This window comes from Saimiri boliviensis, chromosome 11, assembly GCF_048565385.1.
Source record: "Saimiri boliviensis isolate mSaiBol1 chromosome 11, mSaiBol1.pri, whole genome shotgun sequence".
NCBI lineage: Eukaryota > Metazoa > Chordata > Mammalia > Primates > Cebidae > Saimiri > Saimiri boliviensis.
This window is the reverse complement of record NC_133459.1, coordinates 93804913-93828275: the sequence shown is the minus strand read 5'-3', so window position 1 is coordinate 93828275 and position 23363 is coordinate 93804913. Positions and strand designations below refer to the sequence as shown.

The 23363-nt window shown below is 38.5% G+C and overlaps 2 protein-coding genes across 6 annotated transcripts in view; both read right to left on the bottom strand.

Annotated features, from left to right (window-relative positions):
• Nucleotides 1-23363, bottom strand: part of SPAG17 (sperm associated antigen 17) — a 250275-nt gene that overhangs the window by 206760 nt on the left and 20152 nt on the right. For all 5 annotated transcript variants that reach the window (XM_003933530.4, XM_074381189.1, XM_074381188.1 and 2 more), the window contains exons 2-3: nt 1064-1204; nt 396-479 (exon numbers count right to left, since the gene is read on the bottom strand). In XM_003933530.4, the coding sequence (XP_003933579.2) occupies nt 396-479; nt 1064-1204 (225 nt within the window). The remainder of the gene's footprint in view (nt 1-395; nt 480-1063; nt 1205-23363) is intronic.
• On the bottom strand, nt 4878-5265 carry LOC120360502 (small ribosomal subunit protein eS28-like). The gene has a single exon (XM_039460781.2). The coding sequence runs from the start codon at nt 5253-5255 to the stop codon at nt 5001-5003; it is 255 nt and encodes an 84-aa protein (XP_039316715.1). The 5' UTR covers nt 5256-5265; the 3' UTR covers nt 4878-5000.

Genomic DNA, 23363 nt, shown 5'->3' with positions numbered 1-23363 from the left:
TGGCGCATTTTTACATTGTTTCTTTGGTAAAACTAACACTGTGTAATATGCTGATAATATGACTCTCCTTAATACTATCATATACTCAGCAATTATCATAAGAAAGTATGACCCAAACTTTGGGTGTATAGAAGTTTCTGATTAATGTTTTTCAATTATTTCAATTAGATGCAGCGATGGTAGAAACCATCTAGGACAATTTTATTTATAAAGGGAAATTTTGTTTAAAAGGAGGCAGATTTTCTCATGTTCACCATCAGGAAAAAAATATCTCTAATAAGGAGCAGGCATTTATTTTCAAAGAATGAATTAAATTTAAAAATGGCTGTCACATTATTACCTCAATTCTTTTTTCTAAAAACACAAAAATCTCTTCCATAAATGCTTTCACTTACCTCATAATATAAAGGTGCACTACCGCCTACAGATTTTTTTGCCTTTTTAGACGAGGCAGATCCAAGTGTATTTATTTCATTAATCTGTAAGAAAATTATAATAAAAAAGCCTTATTTGAAGAACACTTAGATATATGTAACTTTCAAATATCTAGGTGACCTGAGGGGTTAGGGAACCTAGCAAGCAAGAGGTACGCATGAATTAGGTAAAATATTTATAGTCACTTTGGTAAGTTGTCAGTAATTGTATGGGTATGTGCCATCTGGCAGGCCTTTTCTATATTATTGCTCTCCTCTGACCTCTGACAGCTATGATTCTCTGTAGCCTTCATTTCCCAATTAGTCGTGTACCTCCCTGGAGTCTTAAATAGTCTAGTATTTTATAATTATTTAACTTTTATTAAATATTTGCTCACAGAACCTAGCATGGTGCCTGGTATGACCTCAGAAATCTTTGTCAAAGAAACGCACTTCGAATGAACAAAATTAATGAACAAAAATAAATTCTTTCAGATTGAAAAACTCAAATTTATTCTAGCTAGTTACTTAAAATAATCCATCAAAATCTATAAAACAGCCTAAAACTATGATAGTTTATTTTAAATTCTATTCTATTACTTTAAGTAAAAAAGTCTTCAGGGGGCTTTGAGGTAGGAATGGACAGGTACCTGCTGGAGAATGTCTTGCCACGATACCATACTGAAGAGTTTACGCTGAGGGACCTGGACAGCCAGGGTAAGGGCTTGGATGAGAAGATCATCTTGAATCTGATTCCCAACCACAAAAGCAATGGAGGCCTTCCAATCGTTCTATTAAAAATCAGACAGAATTAGATTTAAAATATTCCTGAAGATGTCATTTTGTGTCAAACGTTTCCACTGAGAAACAGAATAATCTTCCTGTAAACTTGACTCAAGACGGAGGTGACCTTGTAATGTATGTGATTCTCTGACTGAAGTAGTCGCAAGGCGGCAGTATTGTGCCAAGTTTCACGCAACTTGACCAAAAAACAATTTTCTTGAGAAACTAGGTCTTTCATTTTGAGGAAGACAATTTTTTAAAATGACGCTTTCACTAGAATGCTGTCTGCTGTTGGAAAGCAATCGACCATTCCTATATCACAAATATACATTAAGATGCAATCTCCACAAACAGGAATCTTTGTTTTTTCCCCTGGTATATTCTAAAACTCTAAATAGTGGTAGAAATAGAGAAAAAGCTGAAAAAATTGTTAAATGTTGGGTAATATTGGATGAGCTGCCAAATGAGAACTGAACCATATCTTTTAGTGTAACACAAGAATCTCATTGCTAATTCACAAGTGAGTCCTTTCTACTCCCAGGAAATAGGTGAAAATATTACACTTGGACATGATATTTTGCATCAAATAATTAAAAAAAAAATAAGTTACTAAAGAATTACATTCAGTACTTTTTTCTCTTTGTTTATTGTAATTATAATTTCTGTTGAGAGATTAAGAGTGGCAGTCACTAGATTACCACACATTACCTACTGTGAGGTGCTGAGGAAAGAGCTACTCATGCAAATAAGTATTCCTGCTTTTGAACACTAACAATCTTAGGTGGAGATGAAACAAACATGATAAAGACATCATAAAAGAGAGAGAATAATAAGGGAGGGCACTCTAGTCATGTGACCTCTCTGGGCCTTAGTTTCCCCATTCGTACAATTAAAGGGGTTGACAGGTCAATATCTAAGCATCTCTCTAGCTCCTCTCTAGAGGTCTGATTCAAATATAGTAAACCAGTCTCCTGGTGGATACCAGAACAATGTCTAAGATTTGAAAAGGTCAAACAGGTTTAGCAAAATACATCATTTTATGTGGTTCCTCTGGTTTCCGCCCAGTTTATAATCAGGTCGACGACAGAAGTAGGGTATAGGTGGGAGAAAAGGCTTACGTGTAAATCCATTCTTATCATCAAAGAGTGATTATCCTTAAGTTCTTACTTTCCTTCATGGAAATCCATTAACTACCTAACCAGAGTCATCCAATTCTCAAGGCTATCGCCAAACCAAAAAACACATGTAAAAGCATAAAAATGTATATTTTACTTGCAAACTGTGTGTGTGCATGCACGGAGGCAGGTAGGTGTGACTGTGTGTGGTTTCTCTGTTTCAACGAGTTGAAAGCATTCTTTTTGTCTCTAAATTCACCAGAGGAAGATCGACCATTTGTTTTTTATAAAACATTCTGATTCTTAAAAGTAGGTATGATATTTACAATGTATTCTTTAGAAAAAAAAAATCCATGATCACAAAATGATCTTTCCTGAGTTTGATGCCTTGTTTTTTCTCTTGTCTGCTTCCTCGGTCAAAGCTGCAACCGTAGGCATCATTCAAGGGGAAAAATCCCTTTCATTCCACAATAAAGTACACCAGTTCCAGGACAGGCAATACCTTGAAGTTCCTGACTTCACCTTCCAAGACTGAAGATTCTAATAACCACCTTTACCCCCTTATCCCACTCTCCACTGCAAATTTCCTTGCCAATATTTGAAAGTTGATGGTGACGAGAAAAGGCTGTCTCTTTGCCCTTTGGTGGCAATTGAGAGAGTCCATCACCTATCTACCCATGAGTATTTGGTGTCAAGTCAGGTGTTGGCCATTTGGACCAGAAACAAAGAAAAGGGGAGGGGAAGGAGGGAACTGATGATCACTGTGAATCTGCCATGTGTCAGGCGTATGTTACCTCATGGAATCCCTAAGTCACCCTACAAAATAGTTTCACCATTGTCTTATAGATGGGAAAACAAAGGTCCAGAAAAGTGAAATGGCTTGTTCAAGGTCATTTTGGCAGAACCTCATGGAGACTACAGACATTGCTTGCAACTTTGTGATCATTTTAGAATAGTTTTGAGAATATGTCTTTGGGCTCAGAATGTCTTTCTATAATCATTAAATTGCACCTATAGGCTACCTTGGCCATAATAAAATTAACAGGCAAAGATTTATCTCACATGTATACACGTGTATAGAGCCTTCAAAAAGATTATGTATTAAATCCTTAAAACATCATATGATTACTTTTTTTAAAATAATAATTTTACAAAGGATCAAAGAGGTTAAAAAATTTCCGAAGGTTCTTTCTCTCAACTGCAACGCTCTTGCTCCTTTGCTCCAGGAAACATCTTAACATAAAATTGTTCCTCCAAGTCGTGGCACTAGACTGAACCTTCTGGGTTTCTGAAGTCACTCTGAGACAGTCTGCCCAAGTGAGAGCAGGTTCAGATTTGTTTAGAGCTCTCCATAAGAGCTGGGGGTCCAGGCCACGTCTCTCCATTTCGAGGAGTCTTAAGAGTCCAGCTCTGTCCCTGTTACCCATCTATGCTCTTTTGCTCACCAAACATGTGCTTTAAAATTGGATCTAGGTGGCAAAAAGGAACTCATAACTTTGTCAGAGTTTTGATTTAGTGTCGAATCACTCGGCCAGAACCTGAGGAAGCATGATAGGGACCAGTCAGACAGTAATAATATAGAGAATGCCCACAGAGAAGCATGCACTCATTGTGAGCTGCAGCAGGGGGCAGTGAGATGCTAGCAAATATGCAATATTCAACTAGGGAAGAACAAGTCATTTCCCCTTATCTAATTGGACAGAATAACTAAATAAGCAATTACGTGCAAATGCAATTTCTGAGTCTTTCTCTTAGTATTCCAGGGAAACCAGAGATTCCAAACTTCCACCAACCGGCAGCACTTTTAGAAAGAAAAAACTTGAAAAAAATCAGACACAGATTAGATTTGGCAAAATACAATCAAAAACACCCCTCTACCCAGATCCTATCCCAACATGCAGTTAAACGAAGTCCTTAAATTTAAGTTCACAGGAAAGCAAGGGAAATTTAGTTTGGAGAAAGCCAGGGTTGACCATTGTGGGCAAATGAAAGTACAATGTGTGCAACCCAATTACCCACAGGCTACTGACTACACCCAGACTTCTTAAACTATCTTAAAAAGTTTAAGTTTAAGATAGTTTAAGAAGTTTGGGTGCAATTAGTGGCACGAGCTGAGGGAAAGAAAAGATTAATAATTTTAGAAAAGGTACACTGGATACATCCAATGGTGGAGGAAGAGGGTCTAGGCCTGTCACACCAAAAGCACCTTAGGAAATCAAGTCGGCTCTCTATGACCTGCAGGCATGTATTGTACGTGATCATTGCTGACTCCTGCCCCTCCTAGTGATTGATAAAGCCATTCAAAGGATGGGAATGAAGTCATGTATGGACACAATCCATTTCCTTTTATTTACTTTACCAGGCTTACCTAATTTGAGGCCTAGCAGGAGGGCTTCTTAACCCAGACACCTACATAGTAGTCTCCTAAGGCAGGAAAGTATTCATGTAAATGCAGAGAAACTGGCTGTCTCACAGAAGCCTACTGTCCCAGAGACACAGGGTAAATTTACAACTGTTTTTCTTTCATGTATTGCAAATTCTCCAAATTTTACTTAGGCATTTCATATTCTTTTTTTTTTTTTTTTTTTTTTTTTTAACTTGTATCACAAAGGCTTTATTTACAGGTCCATCTCAATTTACATGTGGCGGCATAAAATAAAGGACCAGATTGTGACACACCATTTCCATCTCAAGTAGTCGAATCCAACATCCAAAACCCAGCAAGCAGCCAAACTCCGCGCAACCTCCGGGCCTCTCGCTCGGACTCCAACAGGGTCAGCACGTCGCCTTCGTGCACGGGGCCGTTTGCGTTGCAGATGATGGAGCGGCTCGTGTCGCCCGTAAATTCCATGCGCACCTGCGTGCACTGTCCCTGAGAACCGGTCCTGCCCAGGACTTTGGCGTCCCTGGCCAACTTGATACGCGGCACACGGCTGGTATCCATGATGACGGCTAGGCAGGGGTCTGGCGGACGGCATTTCATATTCTTAATTGCAAAAGCCTTTTCAAAAGCAAGTAAAAAGTAGCTTTTGGACAATTGGATTGTAATTGCTTCCCTCTATTAGCATAAGTAATCAGCTAATATAGGGAAAAACAAGGGCAGGACTTGTCAGCTCTCTTCTGCTGCCTCTGCTAGTATGACAGGGGTCCTGTGTCCCTGAAGGACTCGAGATGAGAGTCTCATAGTCCTCTACCCAAAACAGAGCAGGGACTGATGAGGTCTATGAACCAGTAGTGGCCAGTGCCCTTGTTGGAAGAAGCTGTCTAAATGCCGCAGGTAAAATCAATGCAACATTCAAAAAGTCAGGTTTTATTAAGAGCTAGTTAACCCTGTACGAATATGCAAACCTGTACTTTATGTCAATACTCTGATGAAATGATAACCTTTTTGCTAAGTAGATTTACTGCCAAATGGACAGAGATTTGTGAATGTCTTTCTCATACCAGATTTTTTCTTCGAAAAGAGTCTTGGATCAGCATCAGAAGGAGTGTTGGTATGGGCTTTCGGCCAACAGAAGAAATATTTTTATTACATAGAACTGGCTGCTAGAATCATATTTGTGTGACTCTAACTGTAAAATAGGTTGAAAATATAGGTTAAAAATGGGCACATGTTACTACATAACAAACAAGAATACTATTAATGACCATGCTATTCACTAATCTAACTCTTTACTGTACTTATTATTATAGACCCTAATTATATATATCTCACAGTTTATGATAAGTGCTATAGTTTGAATCACACTGTTAAAGTAATCCTTATTTAGGAATTGGACCACACGACTGCCGTATTTTCTCATCTAGATTGTAAACTCCTTAGGTCAGAAATCATGTTTGCTATGCTTTTGCACTTTGTGGTGCCTGGCAGTGAATGGGAAACAGAAGGGTTCTCTATGTAAATATCTGTTGGTGGATATTTTAAAGCAACAGGGAGTACATTTGGATCCTGAGAGGGTTTTGACCCTCAAATCATAAAATGCTAGAATGCAGCATATCAGGAAACTGCAGGGTATACAGTCCATGGCCCTGGAGTCCTTTAGGAAGAGAACACACTATATCTGATCTAACATGGCCCACACCAGGGGTCAGTGACAATGGATTGGGCAATTGGGCCTTGTGGCCATTCCTCGGCTTAGATGTATTTCCCAGGAGTGACTTAAACATGCAACCAGATGCAAGGGGAAGGAGGATGCTCCTCCAGAGAGGAGAAAACAGTCAAAGACCCACATCCAAATGTGCATTGCCTATGAAACCATTCCTCCCCTCTCTCTCCTTCCTGCTTTCTCATCTCCTATCAGAAGGTACCTTGATGGCCTGATCCCTCTTCCCTTCCCAACCTACTATCTATAGGCTGCAAGTTTGGTGGTTTCTTTTTCTTTTCTTTTCTTTTTTTTTTTCAGGGTGTCTTAGAAATTCTTTTAAGTTTGATTTATGGTGGAAGAGTATCAGGGTGGGGTGGAGAGAGAAGAGAGGCAGAGTGAAACAGCACACAGGGTGTGCGGTCCTGGTCCGTCATCTGGGACAGGGCTGTAACCTGACATCTGCCCCCTGAAGCAATGACTGCTTGATTCACCCTCATCTTGACCTCTGACTAGGGCTGTGCTGAAGCCGATTGTTCATGGCTCTTCCCAACTCTCTTCAGTAAAACTGCCTTAATAATTGGAAATATGCTACAGTAGGAATATTTAAACTAAGGTGATGGCAAACACTACAAATCGGATATTTCCACGTGGAGAACAGGTTATTAAACATCTACCAGCATATCACAGCTTCCATCCCAGGAAGAGCTGCATGTCTAAGACTGACTTAGATATGATTTTTATTGGGAAGAACAAAGCTGTCTCTGAGAAAATATTAAGGAGAGCAAAACAGATTTACTCTCTCTCTTGCACACGAACCCCACCCCCATCCCAAATACACACTCTGCAGCAATGTCTGCTGATATTGCTTCAGGTGTGACCTAGTCTTAAGTCCTATCCTTCAAAATGGGCTCTAAAAAAGCAAGTATAGAGACCCCTGAGAGGAGTAGGGTCAACCCACTCGAGGACCCTCCTTTCCTCCTGACCACTTCCCTACTTCCCCACTCAAGCATCTGCACACAGGGGCCAGTGACCTGGGAGATCCCTAAGCATACCCTGCCCACAAGTGACTGGATTCCCTCACACTGCGGTGGCCCCTTGAAGAAGCATGGGTCATTGTGCCACAGTAATTAAGAGCCGGGTCTTGATTCACTGAGCCCCAATTCGAATATCAACGAACAAGCTGTGTGTCCCAGGGCAAGTTACTTAACTTCTCTGTGCCTCATGCATAAATGAAGATAATGATAGTAGCTGTCTGTTGGGATTGTTGTGAAGATTGAATGAGAAAACCTATAGAAAGATAGCACCTAGCAATAATCCCAGCCATCCTTAAGCATATTACTTTGGGGGCTTCTGCACTTCTTGGTCATTAGAACAAACATGGTTAGCCCATGCAAGCTGCTTTAAGTGTGGAGAACTTATGAGAGACCCAGGGAAAAAAAATCAAACAGAATATCAACAGTTGCATCACAAAAAGGCAAATATAATTTTGAACAACAGTTTGTAAAATAACTTTCTCTTTGATAATAATAAACTTGTTAACTGACATGTTTCTAAAATACTCTAGGTCCTTGGAAGAGAGGACCAGAATCATGAACATATTAGTTTAAAATTCTAAAGGTATGTATAATAATTTTTCAGAGTCATAGGAGAGAATGTGAGTGGCATGAGAAATCTTCAAGTCATTTTGTGCACTGTGCAAGTCCACCAGAGACTTTAACCCATCATCAACCATAGGCACGAGCCAAACATCCATTAGAGTCAAATGAGAAGACACTGAGCTTTAGATTCTGTGCACTGGCTGACTGTGAAGATGATGACCTCTGAGGTGGCCGTACAGACGACTTGGGGAAGAGAACAGTCCCAGGCTGCCTTTCATTACAGATGTGGAGCTGCTTACTTGGCTTACAAAATAGGAAAACGAATCAGTTGTTTGCTGGTTGAATTGCAAATATTAATCTGGTCAGTTTGGGGCATCCAGGCCTAAAACATGGATGTCATGCAGGGCTAGTTCTTAAAATAAAAACAGAGGCAATCAATAGAAGTTTATTTTTGATGGGGAGCCTTAGTGCAGCCCTCTCCCTAGATGAGACAGGTTTCCCAGCCTGCTGCTATATTCTGGCTTTGCAGGGCTCATTACAGACCTTACCAAAATCCACTACCTCCTTCTCCTGGGTATTACCTGCTATTCAGCTCAGAGTCTTTAGAGTTGATTTGAAATATATATATATACACACACACATATATATATGTATACATACGGATATATCTACATATATATCCATATATATAAATATACATATATATAAATATAAATAAATAAATAAATAAATATAGAAGCTTTAGTGCTAGGACTATTTTAAAGTATTTCTTCTAGTATCTGCATTTTCAAAAAGGAATCCCAGTGACTCCTGACCTAACTCAAAGGGATGCCCTGCTAATGGTGGTTATTTCAGGCTGTGAACTGGTCTGGTGGAAAAGGTTCCCCTAGAATTACACCAGAACAGATCCCTAGACAATTTCCTACTTCACTCATGTGCCTGGCATATAGCAGCATTCAATAAATGTTTCTTGAACTTAGCAGCCAAAACCACAAACTAAAGAGAATTTTTACACATGCATAGCATGGGAGGGTCGACTGAGTATGTGGCATTTTATCAGCCACACTCAGCACTTTGGAAGGACTCATACCTCTGAATCACTCAGAATCTGAATTTCTTATGCATGTATACACTGGCTGGCTGGTGTTCCTTGTCTTCATAAATATTAAACGTGATCACTAATGACTGAAGTTCTGATGTAGATATGCAGAGAGGTTGGGGTAGTGTCAATTTCTGCCTCTGTGGTTTCTTAGTCAAATGACTTTGGGCTTATCTTTGTGACTCACTTTTCTCATTCAAAATGATGAATCTATTAATACAACGTTCAAAAGACTATTGCAGGACCCAAGAATGAATATACCTAGTGTCATTTTGTAAATTTGCTGAGCACTACGTATATGGAAAATATTAATATAGGTAAGGGAAATATTCTATTTTTTTTATTTTTTATTTTTTATTTTATTTATTTATTTTTTATTGCATTTTAGGTTTTGGGGTACATGTGAAGAACATGCAAGAAATATTCGAATTTTTTATAGAAAGTTCTGCAAAAATGGGTTAAAAGAGGCGACTGCCGCAGTGATTTTGAATTGCGATATGTCCTGGGGATCTTTTCTGCACTGTGTAGCCTCTGGCTTAGGCTGTTTGTTTTTCTTTCCTTTTTCACAGAGTCTTCGGCCCATCCTACCAATCTAGCACATGAGCTTAATTCAGTTTTGCTGCATGCATCAGAGAGTTTTAAGACAGCTATTAAAACACCACATGGAAAAGCTTTGCAGGGAATTCTACTCCACAGAGAAACCACAGAACCATTACACACCTTAACTATCTCCCCACCCCCAACAGTGGGCTAAAATTACGGCTCCATTATGTTAGTACAATCCAACCAGTTTTATTGCTTGGAGCAAAATCTGAGGTTCAAAACGAACTTCAGAACATAAAAAGTAAGGCAAACCTCAAAAGGAAACGAGCTTCTTTGGGTTTTCAAACAAATATTACATATCAGAGACATTCTTCTAACAGAAGAGACTAAGAAAAGCCAAGAGGAGTCCTGCTAATTGCTCCAGAAATGTAAAACTGGAATCAGAGACTCACTCCCCCCAAAAGGAGATCTCTTTTCATCATCATATATTAAAAGCTACAACCTTTCATCAACTCCTTCCTCAAGCAGGAGACCCTCTTTGACCTTGCTTGACTTCCTTCAATGTTGCATCACTATCTTCCACATTAAAAAATAAGATATATTTTCAAGATTCAATGTTAGCTCATTATTTAGTCTATTGTAGCCCTTTTGCTTTGTTTTTCCATCTTCCTTCCTCTATTGTGAATGTCATTTATACATTAAGCTTTGTGTATACTTCATGAATGTGTTGTGCCTTGGCAGTATGGCTACCCAAAGGAAACAAAAATAACCAGCCAGTGCCCATTCTCATTGGACATCCATCCTACACAGCTGCTGCTTAGTTAATTCAATCTCATGGACGACTTTTTCTTACAGCAAATGCAAGTGTCTTCACTTGTGCCTTGTTTACTACAAAGCCATGGATAGAATTCAATTTCAACATCCATCTTGAGTGAAGCATATCCAGGACTACCTCCACTAACACAAGATTGTCCTGGCTACTAACTCTATCTTATTCTTCCCCAAATTCAATAAAATGTCCATCCAATCATGGGGAATATTTTGGCAGCCAAATTACCTACCTCATAATATTCCTAATATCTGAGCATGCATTATGATTCTTAGGTCTACAGACATGGTCTTCAAATGATAGGGTGAGAAAGAAGGGTTAAGGAAAGAGGATCCGTGGGGCACTCACAGATCTTCTAGAGAGCTGACTTTATATTATGCTGGCAGAGAATGATGGGAGTCTTTCTAACAGCTCCCTGGGGATGTGTGTCAAAAAACTATAAGACTGTAACTTGAGCAAGAATAGTGTCAGGGAATCTGTGCACTACCTCAATTCAACAAAAATGAGTAGCACTTCAGCTCAACAAGCATTTATTATATTAGTATGACTTAATGTATGTGATGTAACAAACTAAGGGATACACAAAATGACTAACATAGGAGTGTGAAAATGAGTAAACAATGCTTGTATCATGAAATAAATTTCTAGAAACTATTTCTTGTCAAGGCTATTTTAACATCAGTGGTCCTGACTGGCTTTTATTGAAGGAGTTAGGGTACAGAGCTGATGCTGTGCAGTGATCCTGACTTCTCCAGCTGCTCAGGACACAACAATCATGCTATGAAAGTAAAAGGCAGTGGAGACCTCTCGCAGAGTAAGGAAAATGAGGTCAGACCCCAACAGACAAGTGGAGGGTAAAAGTATTCATCAAGATCAATCAGTCCTAGTGGAAGGGCAGATTAAACTGTGGAGGGTGGAGATGTCTGAAGTAGTTCCTGATACCTTTCTTCCAAGGATGCTTGTAACTTTCTTTAGAGTTCCATGCAACTATCATTTTTTTTCAGGGAATGGTTTCTTAGGAGGCAAACCAAAAAGACAGGTAGAGGAGAGCTGGGAGGGAAGGTGTCACTGAAGCCAGGGAAGGAATGGTCCATGTATGTAGTCAAAGGCAATCAGAAGGCCACCAGTGACCTTAGCAAGAGCAGTTCTACTTGAGTGAAACTGCTTCCCATTCATTCCCTCACTTGTATAATCCTACATACCTCCATAACTCACACATCTCCTTCATAATATAAACCCCCTTTAAGGACCATGTGACAAAGTGTCCCCAGTCAATGATTAGAATAAATTTTAAGCCCTAGATCTGGTTATGGTTTTTAATTTTCTCCAATTACACAGGTACACAGAGTCTATTTATTGGATACGTTAGGGCAGTAATTCATTATAATTATTCCTCTCCTATTGATTCTCTAATAGAGTCCTCACAATAGCTCTTTCAATGGTGTAATAAAAAGGAGCACTGGATTTAGTATCAGAAAACCTGATTGTTAGTCCTGATTCCAACCACATGGTCTTGGAAAAACATTTAAGAACTTACAACCTGGACCTTAGCAAAATAATAATACTTAGAGCAGAAAAGTCATTCATTCATTCAGCTAACATTTACTGAGGAGTTACAAAAATTGAAATGGGCATGGCATTGGGAACAGGCATAAGGCATAATCACTGCCCTTTAAACAGCACCAGCCTGAGGAGAGAAATACACAAAAAAAGGTGAAAAGAGATGACATATAAGATTATTTCATAGCTATAAAGCACTGTACACAGTGCCCATTTCTGTTATCACATTATTCACCCAAATGTCTTACCAATAATTAATATTTACTGCATGGGTTCCTACATTGCATGGGCCGCCCTGGAAATGGAGGAGGCAAAACTGAATAATATGGCGCCCAAACTGTTTCATATTGCATTAACCAATTCTGCAATTTGTTTTTTTTTCTCTTTAACATTATGTTTTGACGTCTATCCACATTGAGATACACAGATTTAATTCATTTATTTTCATTGTTCTTGCCTTAGTTATGTTTGCATCCTTTATTTCTAGGGCAGCACATGCAACATAAGTACCCACCTAGTAAATATTAACTATTAGTGAAATCATATAGTAAACAACACTATATGTCATTAATGAATGTAGATAGGCTAAGAGGATATGTATTCCATTCGTATTAGTGTTTGCTTCTGAGGAGAAAGAGAAAGAAATGGGACATAGAACGAGGGTGAGGACTTGTGTTCTTCGACTTTATTTTTACAGTGTTTACTTAAAAAAAAAAGAATTTTTTTGTCAGGATAAAAAAATGTGCTTGTCACATTGTCTTTTGGTGCTTTTCTGCATTTAAAAAATTTCTGGAAAAAAAAAAAACAACTGTCTGCTTTCAAAAGTCCAACAGTTTAGTAGAGGAGACAGAAACAGAAACACTTAAAATACAAAGTGATACGCATTATCCTAGAACCCATCTCTCCCTGTGTCTTAAGAAAAGCCTCGTGGGCAGAGGTCACTTGAAGAATTAGTGGGATGAATTTTTTGTCCATGCCTGCTTGTCCACTGTCTATCTACAGGATGGCCTCATTCCCACTGCCTGAGAAGAGAAAGGTTTTCCTGCCGAGGTTTTCAATCCTTTTTACGTTTTCCATCTCAAAACCTCCTTCACTGGCCCCAAGAACTTACTCCTTTTTCTTGCACTGAAGAAAACATTCTGATTCCTTCTTCATGTTACTAGAGCAAATGACCTCTTCTTCTCTAACCGTGTGGCTTCGCTTTTCCCATCTTTGCCTCACTGTTTTCACTCTGCTTCTCTTTCCTCTCTATCCTACTTCACACATACACAGCCATCTTCACCTAACCCCAGCCTCCCCATTAACCATTTTCCCTTATGATCTTTTCTTTTCTTTTTTTTTTTTTTTGAGACGGGGTTTCACTCTTGTTACCCAGGCTGGAGTGCAATGGCGCCATCTCGGCTCACCGCAGCCTCCGCCTCCTGGGTTCAGGCAATTCTCCTGCCTCAGCCTCCTGAGTAGCTGGGATTACAGGCGCGCGCCACCATGCCCAGCTAATTTTTTGTATTTTTAGTAGAGACGGGGTTTCACCATGTTGACCAGAATGGTCTCGATCTCTCGACCTCGTTATCCACCCTCCTCGGCCTCCCAAAGTGCTCGGATTACAGGCTTGAGCCACCGCGCCCGGCTTATGATCTTTTCACGTCATAGTCAAACTCCCCCAAAAGCTGACCTACACCTAAAGCTTCCACATTCCGAAAGGCCACAGTGTCCTTAACCCTCACAGTCCGTCTTCCACCTCTTCCCTCTCCACCAGCACCGCTCCCGTGCACCCTATTGAAATTGAGTTCTGGAAGATCACTGACGATGCCTTCATTACCAGACATGGTTGCCTTGCCATTTCTCCCAAGGTGTTTGTAGGTGGGAGACTTGAACTGTGATTTTGTGACCTTCTCTCTGATTTGACTTTCATGACACCACCCTGTTCTCATTCTGCCTTTACTCCTTTGGCTGTTCCTTCGCTGACCATCAGGTTCTTTCTCTCCTTCTGTCCTGTAAACAAAAACTGTTTAGGTATCCCACTCTGTTCTCTTGGCATACACTACCCATGGATATTTTAACTATCCCCATGCTACTGCCTCTGTTCTGACAATTCCCCAGTCTACATCTCCAACCCTGCAGTACGAGCTATATAGTCCATATTTCTGACTTCCTGATGAACATCTCTACTTTAATGTTCTGCCATAATCCCAGAGTCAGCATGTCTAAAACTGAGCTCCTCACATCTCTCCATACCATAACAACATAACAAAACAATCAAGCAAAAAAATTCCCTATCACAAACAATAAAAATTAAGTTTGGACAGGCATGGTGGCTCATGCTTGTAATCCTAATACTTTGGGAGGCCAAGGTGGGTTTATCACCTGAGGTCAGCAGTTCAAGACCAGCCTGGTCAACATGTTGCAACCCTGTCTTTACTAAAAATACAAAAATTAGCCAGGCATCGTGGTGGGCACTTATACTCCCAGCTACTCAGGAGCCTGAGGCAGGAGAATCACTTGAACCCAGGAGGCTGAGGTTATAGTGAGCCGAGATAGCGCCATTGCACTCCAGCTGGATGACGAAAGCACAATTCTGTCTCAAAAAACAAACAAACAAAAACTAAGTTCATTTTACTAAATTTGTCAGTCTGAAGTTGGCCATTTCTCCCAATCATCATAACTTAAAATCCCCTTCCATTCTTCTCTCAAATATGCAATCACAGTTGCCTTCTTCCCAGAGTTTTTTGAATCTGTCTCTTCCTTTTGATTCTCCTCACTATTCTCCTAGTTCTACCTACACTTTGAATCTGGGCTATTAAAAATACCATCTATAGGTTCTGTTTAAGCTTCCAGCTACTTTCATCTCCAATCTATTAATTTTTCTAAGACATAAATTTTCATTCTGTGTCTTCCCTCATATAGAGCCCAAACTCTGAAGTCTGGAATTCGAACCCCTTTATATTCTCTTCCTAACATATTTCCAACACCTTATCTTCACTACTTTTCTAAACTCTTGCAGCTATCAGGCAAATTGCTCTGTGTAAATTCTTGAGACTGAATTTCATCATATATGTGGGAATACTATTTTTTGTTGTTGTTTTGAGGAATAACCATGATTGTGTGTGTAAAGCACAGTTTATTGTTAGTGGTTAACTGTGGTCTCTCAAACATGTTTCCTCTCAGCCCCCTGCCTTGCTCAGCCTGGTCCTTTTATTCAGAATGTCCTCCTTCCAGGTGAAAGTCCTGCCTCACCTGTGACTATTTCCCTAAGTATCTCAGCCCAACAGTGTCCTGGGCTTGCCTATTAAAACTCATTGTCTGTATTACATAAGCAGTGCAGTACTTGCACTGTGATCGTGGCCTTAGAGCACGTCTTGAATGCTAGTGTGGATGAGCTTCACACTTGTTAAAGTATACATCATCAGGGTCCTTCTGGGGCGTCTGATTCGGTAAATCTATGGTGGGGACTAAGGATTTTGATCTCTTACAAGTTCCCAAGTGATGCTGAAACTTCTGGTCCAAGGGGGCCAGAAGACCCCCTCAGGCGCCCCTCTCTCTTGCAGGACAGAAAGCTGTTCTCCTTTCTTTCTTTTGCCGATTAAACCTCTACTTTTAACCTCACTCCACATGTGTCTGTGTCCTTGATTTCCTTGGCATAAGGCAACAAACCTTGGGTATTTACCCCAGACAATGACGCCGCTTCATCAAGAGCTGAAATATGGCTGTAATAAACCATTTTTCACACATTTTCTTAGGTTGGTGCCAAATTCATAGAATATGCATGGCAAGTTAAACAGTAGGCTTTTCTGAGGGTACTTTGACTTTACAGTTACAGTAACAAGTGTAAATTTTTAAAAAATCTTTCTTTTTACTCAGCATCCTATTTGATGTGAAGGCAGAGGTGGTTGAACTTAATATTCCTAACCTTAAAGTAGTTTAATGAAAACTCAAATATATATACATACATGAAGTCATGTACATTTTTAGGATCACATGCCTTTTCATTGGTGTTCATATAATTTTGGAGGTTTCCTTGATATTTCTACTCAATATATGCCGCTTGAGAAACTGATACGGTGTCTGTGCCACCCAAAACTACACATCATAATTATATTTAAGAGAAAAAACACAAAAAACAACACGAAGAACAATGATGGTGAAGGGTGAAGACAAAGGAAAGCCAGGAAACAGAATTGACCCAAACATTTGAAAGCATTTCACAAGTTTCTGTAAGAAAAGTAATGAGTTACCATGGAAGTATAGGAAATGTTTGGTCATGGTTAGAAAACTGGCTTAAAGACAAATGTACAGTTAACCGGGGACTTTTCTAGACAGAGAAATGTGAATAGTGGGGATCCCTGAAAATCCCATCCATAGATGGATCTTATTTAACTGTTTTTATAGAAGATATAAAATGAATTAAACAGTGAAACTTAGAAGAACAGGATTCAGTGCTGAGAGATTTATTTTCTTGTCATTTTGTCAATTTTTTTTTTTCTAAAATTGCAGGCTAAAACTCCACATCTTTTGCATGTCACCATCTTGGAACCATTTTTAATGTAAACACTTACCAATGAAGCCATTTTTCTTGGTAATCAATGATATTGTTTGAGCTATTGTAGGTGCTAGTCTGTTTAGCCCCACCAGATCAACAAAAATCTTTCACCATCTTCAGCATCATAAAATTTTGCATGCTAAGTATTAACTTTTTTGTGTGTGAAAAACTTTTACATAAAATATTCTAACCTTTATTAATAGTGATTAAAATTTCACCATATCAATTTATATATTTTCCAAAAGGTTTGCATTCTCATTTCACAGACAAGTGCTTTGACAAAGTCAGGACCATAAATCCACATTGCAATGGTACTTCTGTATAGATATTACTTTTTGAGGCTCAACTAAGTATTTCATGGCTTACAATACTCATTATGTTTAACTACATAATATATTATGTTAAAAGTTCTGATATGTTCAAAAATGTCTTTTAATTACTTTATTGATATAGTTTGATAAAAAATTTTTATTTCAAATACTTTAATGCATAAAGCTGATTTATGATGTTATTTAAGTTTTCTATCATTAATGATTGCAAAATTTCTTTATTAGAAACATGAGCGAATTTTACCAGACATAAAAAGAGGAGCTGGTACCACTCCTTCTGAAACTATTTCAAATAATCCAAAAAGAGGGAATCCTTCCCAAATCATTTTATGAGACCAACATCATCCTTATACCAAAACCGGCAGAGACTCAACAAGAAAAGAAAACGTCAGGCCAATATCTATGATGAATACAGCTGCAAAAACCTTCAGTAAAATACTGGCAAACCAATTGCAACAGCACATCAAAAAGCTTATCCATCACCATCAAGTAGGCTTCATCCTGGGAATGCAAGGCTGGTTCAACATATGCAACTCTATAAACGTAATTCACCACATAAACAGAAACAAAGACAAAAACCACACGATTATCTCAATAGATGCAGAGAAGGCCTTTTACAATATTCAACAGTGCTTTATGCTAAAAACTCTCAATAAATTAGATATAGATGGAGCATATCTCAAAATAATAAAAGCTATTTATGACAAACCCATGGCCAATATCATACTGAATGGGCAAAAACTGGAAGCATCCCTTTGAAATCTGGTACTAGACAAGGATCCCCTTTCTCACCACTCCTATAGTATTGGAAGTTCTAGCCAGAGCAATCAGGCAAGAAAAAGAAATAAAGAGTATTCAGTCAGGAAAGGAGGAAGTCAAATTGTCTCTATTTGCAGATGACGTGATTGTATATTTAGAAGACCCCATCATCTCAGCCCAAAATCTCCAAAAACTGATAAGCACCTTGAGCAGAGTCTCAGGATACAAAATCAGTGTGCAGAAATTGCAAGCACTCCTATACACCAATAACAGACTTAAAGAGAGCCAAATCAAGAACGAACTGCCATTCACAATTGCTACAAAGAGAATAAAATACCTAGGAATACAACTAACAAAGAATGTAAAGGACCTCTTCAAGGAGAACTACAAATCACTGCTCAAGGAGATAAGAGAGGACACAAACAGATGGAAAAATATTCCATGCTCATGGTTAGGAAGAACCAATATTGTGAAAATGGCCATACTGCCCAAAGTAATTTATAAATTCAATGCTATCCCCCATAAAGGTACCTACGACCTTCTTCAAAGAACTGGAAAAATCCACCTTAAACATCATATGGAACCAAAAGAGAGCCCGCATGGCCAAGTCAATTCTAAGCAAAAAGAACAAATCTGGAGGCATCATGCTACCTGACTTCAAACTATACTATAAGGCTACAGTAATCAAAACAGCATGATACTGGTACCAAAACAGAGATACAGATCAATGGAACAGAACAGAGGCAGTGGAGGCAACACCACACATCTACAACCATCTGATCTTTGACAAACCTGACAAAAAACAAGCAATGGGGAAAGGATTCCCTGTTTAATAAATGGTGTTGGGAAAACTGGCTTGCCATGTGCAGAAAACAGAAACTGGACCCCTTCCTGACACCTTACACTAAAATTAACTCCAGATGGATTAAAGACTTAAACATAAGACCTAACACCATAAAAACCCTAGAAGAAAACCTAGGCAAAACCATTCAGGACATAGGCATAGGCAAGGACTTCATTACCAAAACACCAAAAGCATTGGCAACAAAAGCCAAAATAAACAAATGGGACCTAATTAAACTCCACAGCTTCTGCACAGCAAAAGAAACAGTCATTAGAGTGAACTGGCAATCAACAGAATGGGAAAAATTTTTTGCAATCTACCCATCTGACAAAGGGTTAACATACAAAATCTACAAATAACTAACACAGATCGACAAGAAAACAAATGAACAAACCCATTCAAAAGTGGGCAAAGGATACGAACGAACACTTTTCAAAAGAAGACACATATGAGATCAACAAACATGAAAAAATGCCATCATCACTGTTCATTAGAAAAATGCAAATCAAAACCACATTGAGATATCATCTCATGTGAGTTAGAATTATGATCATTAAAAAATCTGGAGACAACAGATGCTGGAGAGGATGTGGAGAAATAGGAACACTTTTACACTGTTGGTGGGAGTGTAAATTAGTTCAACCATTGTGGAAGACAGTGTGGCGATTCCTCAAGGACCTAGAAATAGAAATTCCATTTGACCTGGCAATCCCATTGCTGGGTATATATCCAAAGGATTATAAATCATTCTATTATAAAGACACATGCACACTTATGTTTACTGTGGCACTGTTTACAGTAGCAAAGACCTGGAACCACCCAAATGCCCATCGATGATAGACAGGGAAAATGTGGCACATATACACCATGGGGTACTATGCAGCCATAAAAAATGATGAGTTCTTGTGCTTTGTAGGGACGTGGATGAACCTGGAAACCACTATTCTCAGCAAACTGACACAAAAACAGAAAATCAAACACCGCATGTTCTCACTCACAGGCAGGTGTTGAATAATGAGAACACATGGACACAGGGAGGGGAGCATCACACACTGGGGTCTGTTGGTGGGGACTAGGTGAGGGACTGCAGGGGGTAGGGAGTTGGGGAGAGATAATATGGGGAGAAATGCCAGATATAGGTGATGGGGATGGAGGCAGCAAACCACATTGCCATGTATGTACCTATGCAACGATCCTGCGTGTTCTGCACATGTACCCCAGAACCTAAAGTGCAATAAAAAATATATACACACACGTGTGTGTGTGTATATATATATATACACATATATATGCATATACATATATATAAAAGAAACATGGGCTTTAACAAATACTGATTTTTTTAAAAAGTGCTTTGCTGTTCAGCGTTTAACATAAACTTTGAACTTCATTTCCATCCAACATTTGTATCATTAGCAATAATAAATTAAGTTTTTTAAGTTGACTCAAGTTGTTTTTCATTTTAGAAATATAAATTGGTTACTTATGTTATAATGATTTTTGTACAGTATCAGAACATGCCTCCAGTTGTGACTGATTTTTTTCTTTTAATCTCCTGTCAATTTAGAATCTTTACCTATTCTTTTCATGTTACTTAAAGAAAAATTAAGAAAAATAACTAAATTTTGAAGTCTTTTTACTATGGGTTTTAATAAATTTATTTAATATATTTATTTAATATATTTAATTTTAAATTTACATACTATCTGTATTAAAAACTATTCACACAAAAATTGAATTGTATTATAATTAAAAGTAAAACTAAACATCAGAAATAATAACTTGAAGATGATGATTAACTGGTATAGATTTTAGATACGGGAGTAGAGACTTTAGATACATTTCAAAGGCAGAGCCAACAGGATTTTCGGATCACTATGGCTTGGTTCCACGTCCCCACCAAAATCTCATGCTCAGTTGTAATCTCCAGTGTTGGAGGAGGGGCCTAGTGGGAGGTGACTGGATCATGGAAGTGGATTTTTCATGAATGGTTTAGTACCATCCTCTGGGTACTGCCCTCACAATAGTGAGTGAGTTCTCGTAACATCTGGTCCTTTAAAAGTGAGTGGTGTGGCATCTCTCCCCTCATTCTCTTGCCCCTGCTCCTGCAATGTATGACACCTGCTCCTCCTTTGCCTTCTGTTATGATTGGAAGCTTCCTGAGGCCTCCCCAGAAGCAGAAGCTGTTGTGGTATCTGTACAGCCTGCACAACTGTGAGTCAATTAAACTTCTTTTCTTTATAAATTATCCAGTCTCTGGCATTTCTTTATAGCAATGCAAGAAGCGCATATATTGATGAACTGAGGAGCTGATTAAGGGTACTGAAAAGGAGAAAAAAGAATGAATGCAAGGTTTGGGCCCTAGTGTCTGTCCAGGTGAATGGTAACATCTTTCAATGAGAAGGTGACAACTTTGCAAAGAATAGCCTTGAAGGGAAAAGTTGGAGTTTGGATCTGAGATACTGTGATCTAGATGCCTTTAATTCTTTTCAGCAATGTTTTCAATATCTGTAAGAGAGGTATGACCACTAACCAAGATTTGGAGATATTCAATTTAAGTTGCCACGACCAATGAGTTGTGATTCATTCCGGAGCTCAAAAAAGGAAATAGGCCATGAGGCTAAGACAGTAACAAATAATCAGTGAATTTAATCAAGTAGATATTTTTCAAAGATCACTATGTGTTTATCACTATCAGGTGCTATAGCCAGGAAGGAGGGAATTCAAATTTCTAAACCTTTGCTATGTTCCAGGGATTAGCAGGGCTGGAAAATATATTCTGTAAGAGAATATAAACACAGTAGGTGACACTTAAATTGACGAACAATGCAAAGTAGATAACAAAGGTAATAATTGCTGAAGTAGTTTAGTGAAAGGAGGGATGTCAGTGAGGGTCACAATGGTGTGAACTGAGTTTTTTTTCTCAGAGATATAGGGGAGGATTTTCATGAGCAAGAGTGAGATGGAGGCAGGGGAATCTTCAGGCCCGGAAGCTGCTTAGATATAGTCAGCATGGGCCTGGGGACCATTTGACTGGAGGAGAGGAAGATAAATACAGATAGGCAGAGAAAGGCCACATTAGGCAGGGCAGTGAAAGCTGGGTAGAACACCTTGGATTTTATCCTGTGGGACTGGGAGCCACTGACGGTTTCCATGGCTAGAGCTCAAACAGTCACCATGTCTTAACTAACATTTTCCTAGGATGTTGCCAAACTCATATTGGCAACACTTATATTTTACTTATATTTAATATTTTTCACTTGCAATAAAAATGATCACATATAACATCTAGGTGGATATTTTGACATACTAATTCCCTTCAGTTCCAGAGTCATTCAAATAATACAGTTTCGTCCAAAAAGAGAAATTATAATGTGAGGTTATGAAAAGTCCATTTCCCTCTCAACATTCTTCCTAGCAACTCAGTTGTTTTCATTGGCTTCTATTAAAACAACCTTTGTGTGAACTGGCAATTTGTTTTGTAAATATCAATGAAAGCATATTTCAGAAAATATAGTAATAAAAACCAACCCAATTTCAGAAATCTGCTTGCTGCCAGACGTCACTCTTCAGCTCATATTATGAGTATTTCCAGTAAGTCTTAAATACACATTAACATAAGAAATAGCTTGCTGTTTAAGATCAAAAAGTTGAAAAACCTTTTGTAGCCTCTCAAAGATTGCTCAAGGGTTCTGTTCAATAAAATGCATTTTCCTTTTTGATAAACTACATTTATAAGGGTTTCATGCACTTCAATTCATCTGAACTCTTCCTTCCCAAAACCTACTTAGACTCAGTTTATTATCATCCTAGTACTTATATGTTTTATAACTTTGCTTATTTAAGAGGTCTGGGATATTAATATTTCAACAATATCTATTTTGAACTCATATTTACTTTCCAACCCTTTATAAGAATTAGAAGCTTTGTTCAAAACTCTAGGAACTTCTATTACTATTTTTCAAGTTAAGCACAACTTAGCTATTGTCACTAAGCCATGTTTAATAATAGGAGACAAAAATTAAAATGTGATTCCTCAGTTAGAAGTATAATAAGGAGAAGGACAGGCTGCAACCTAAATGTTCTAAAGAACTTTAACTTGAATGCCTACTGGTTGGCAGATGAAATATCTCTGAAAAATGAAATTGGTCATTGCATAGTTCTTCTCAGGACACAATCACAATCACCCTATATATCTGCTGTGATGCCTTTTTAATACAAACGTTTTCTGTAAAACATCTCCTAATTCTACTAATTGTCCTGGTTCCCGTAACATACATTTCTTCATATTTCAAAGTTAAATGGAAAAACTAATTCAGTACAGAGTTTGGGTGTATATCACATGCCTAAAACCATGTTAATTATTTTGGGGTACATATAAGGAGGGTAAGATGTGATTTTTAGCAGCTCGTGTTCTATTAATACTTGTGTTCTATGTAACATGAAATACATAGCAAAACTTTGAGACATTCTATAACTAAGTATTAAGTTATAAGAGAGATCCTAGAACCAAGGTGAAGGAAGAAAAACAGTGGGTTAGGGTTTCTAGGTACATTTGCTGCAAGACATGCTTTATGAGAGCCTCAAAGATTGGATGGATGGGCAAGGAGGGCAAAGGTAGAAGTTCATGTGAAGCAAGGGGACTGAGTGAGAGAGCAGAGGAGAGGAGGTAACTCATTCATTGAAGGTGTATTAGATGTCATGTGTTATGGAAATATTCATGAAATGAAATAAACATCATTTAATATTCACAGCAAGTCTTTGAGGTGGCTATTATTGTCTCTATCTGACAAAAGGAGAATAAATCTCAGGGCGGGTAAGAAAGCTACTCGAGATCACCTGGTACACGGCTAGCAATCACAATGTTTG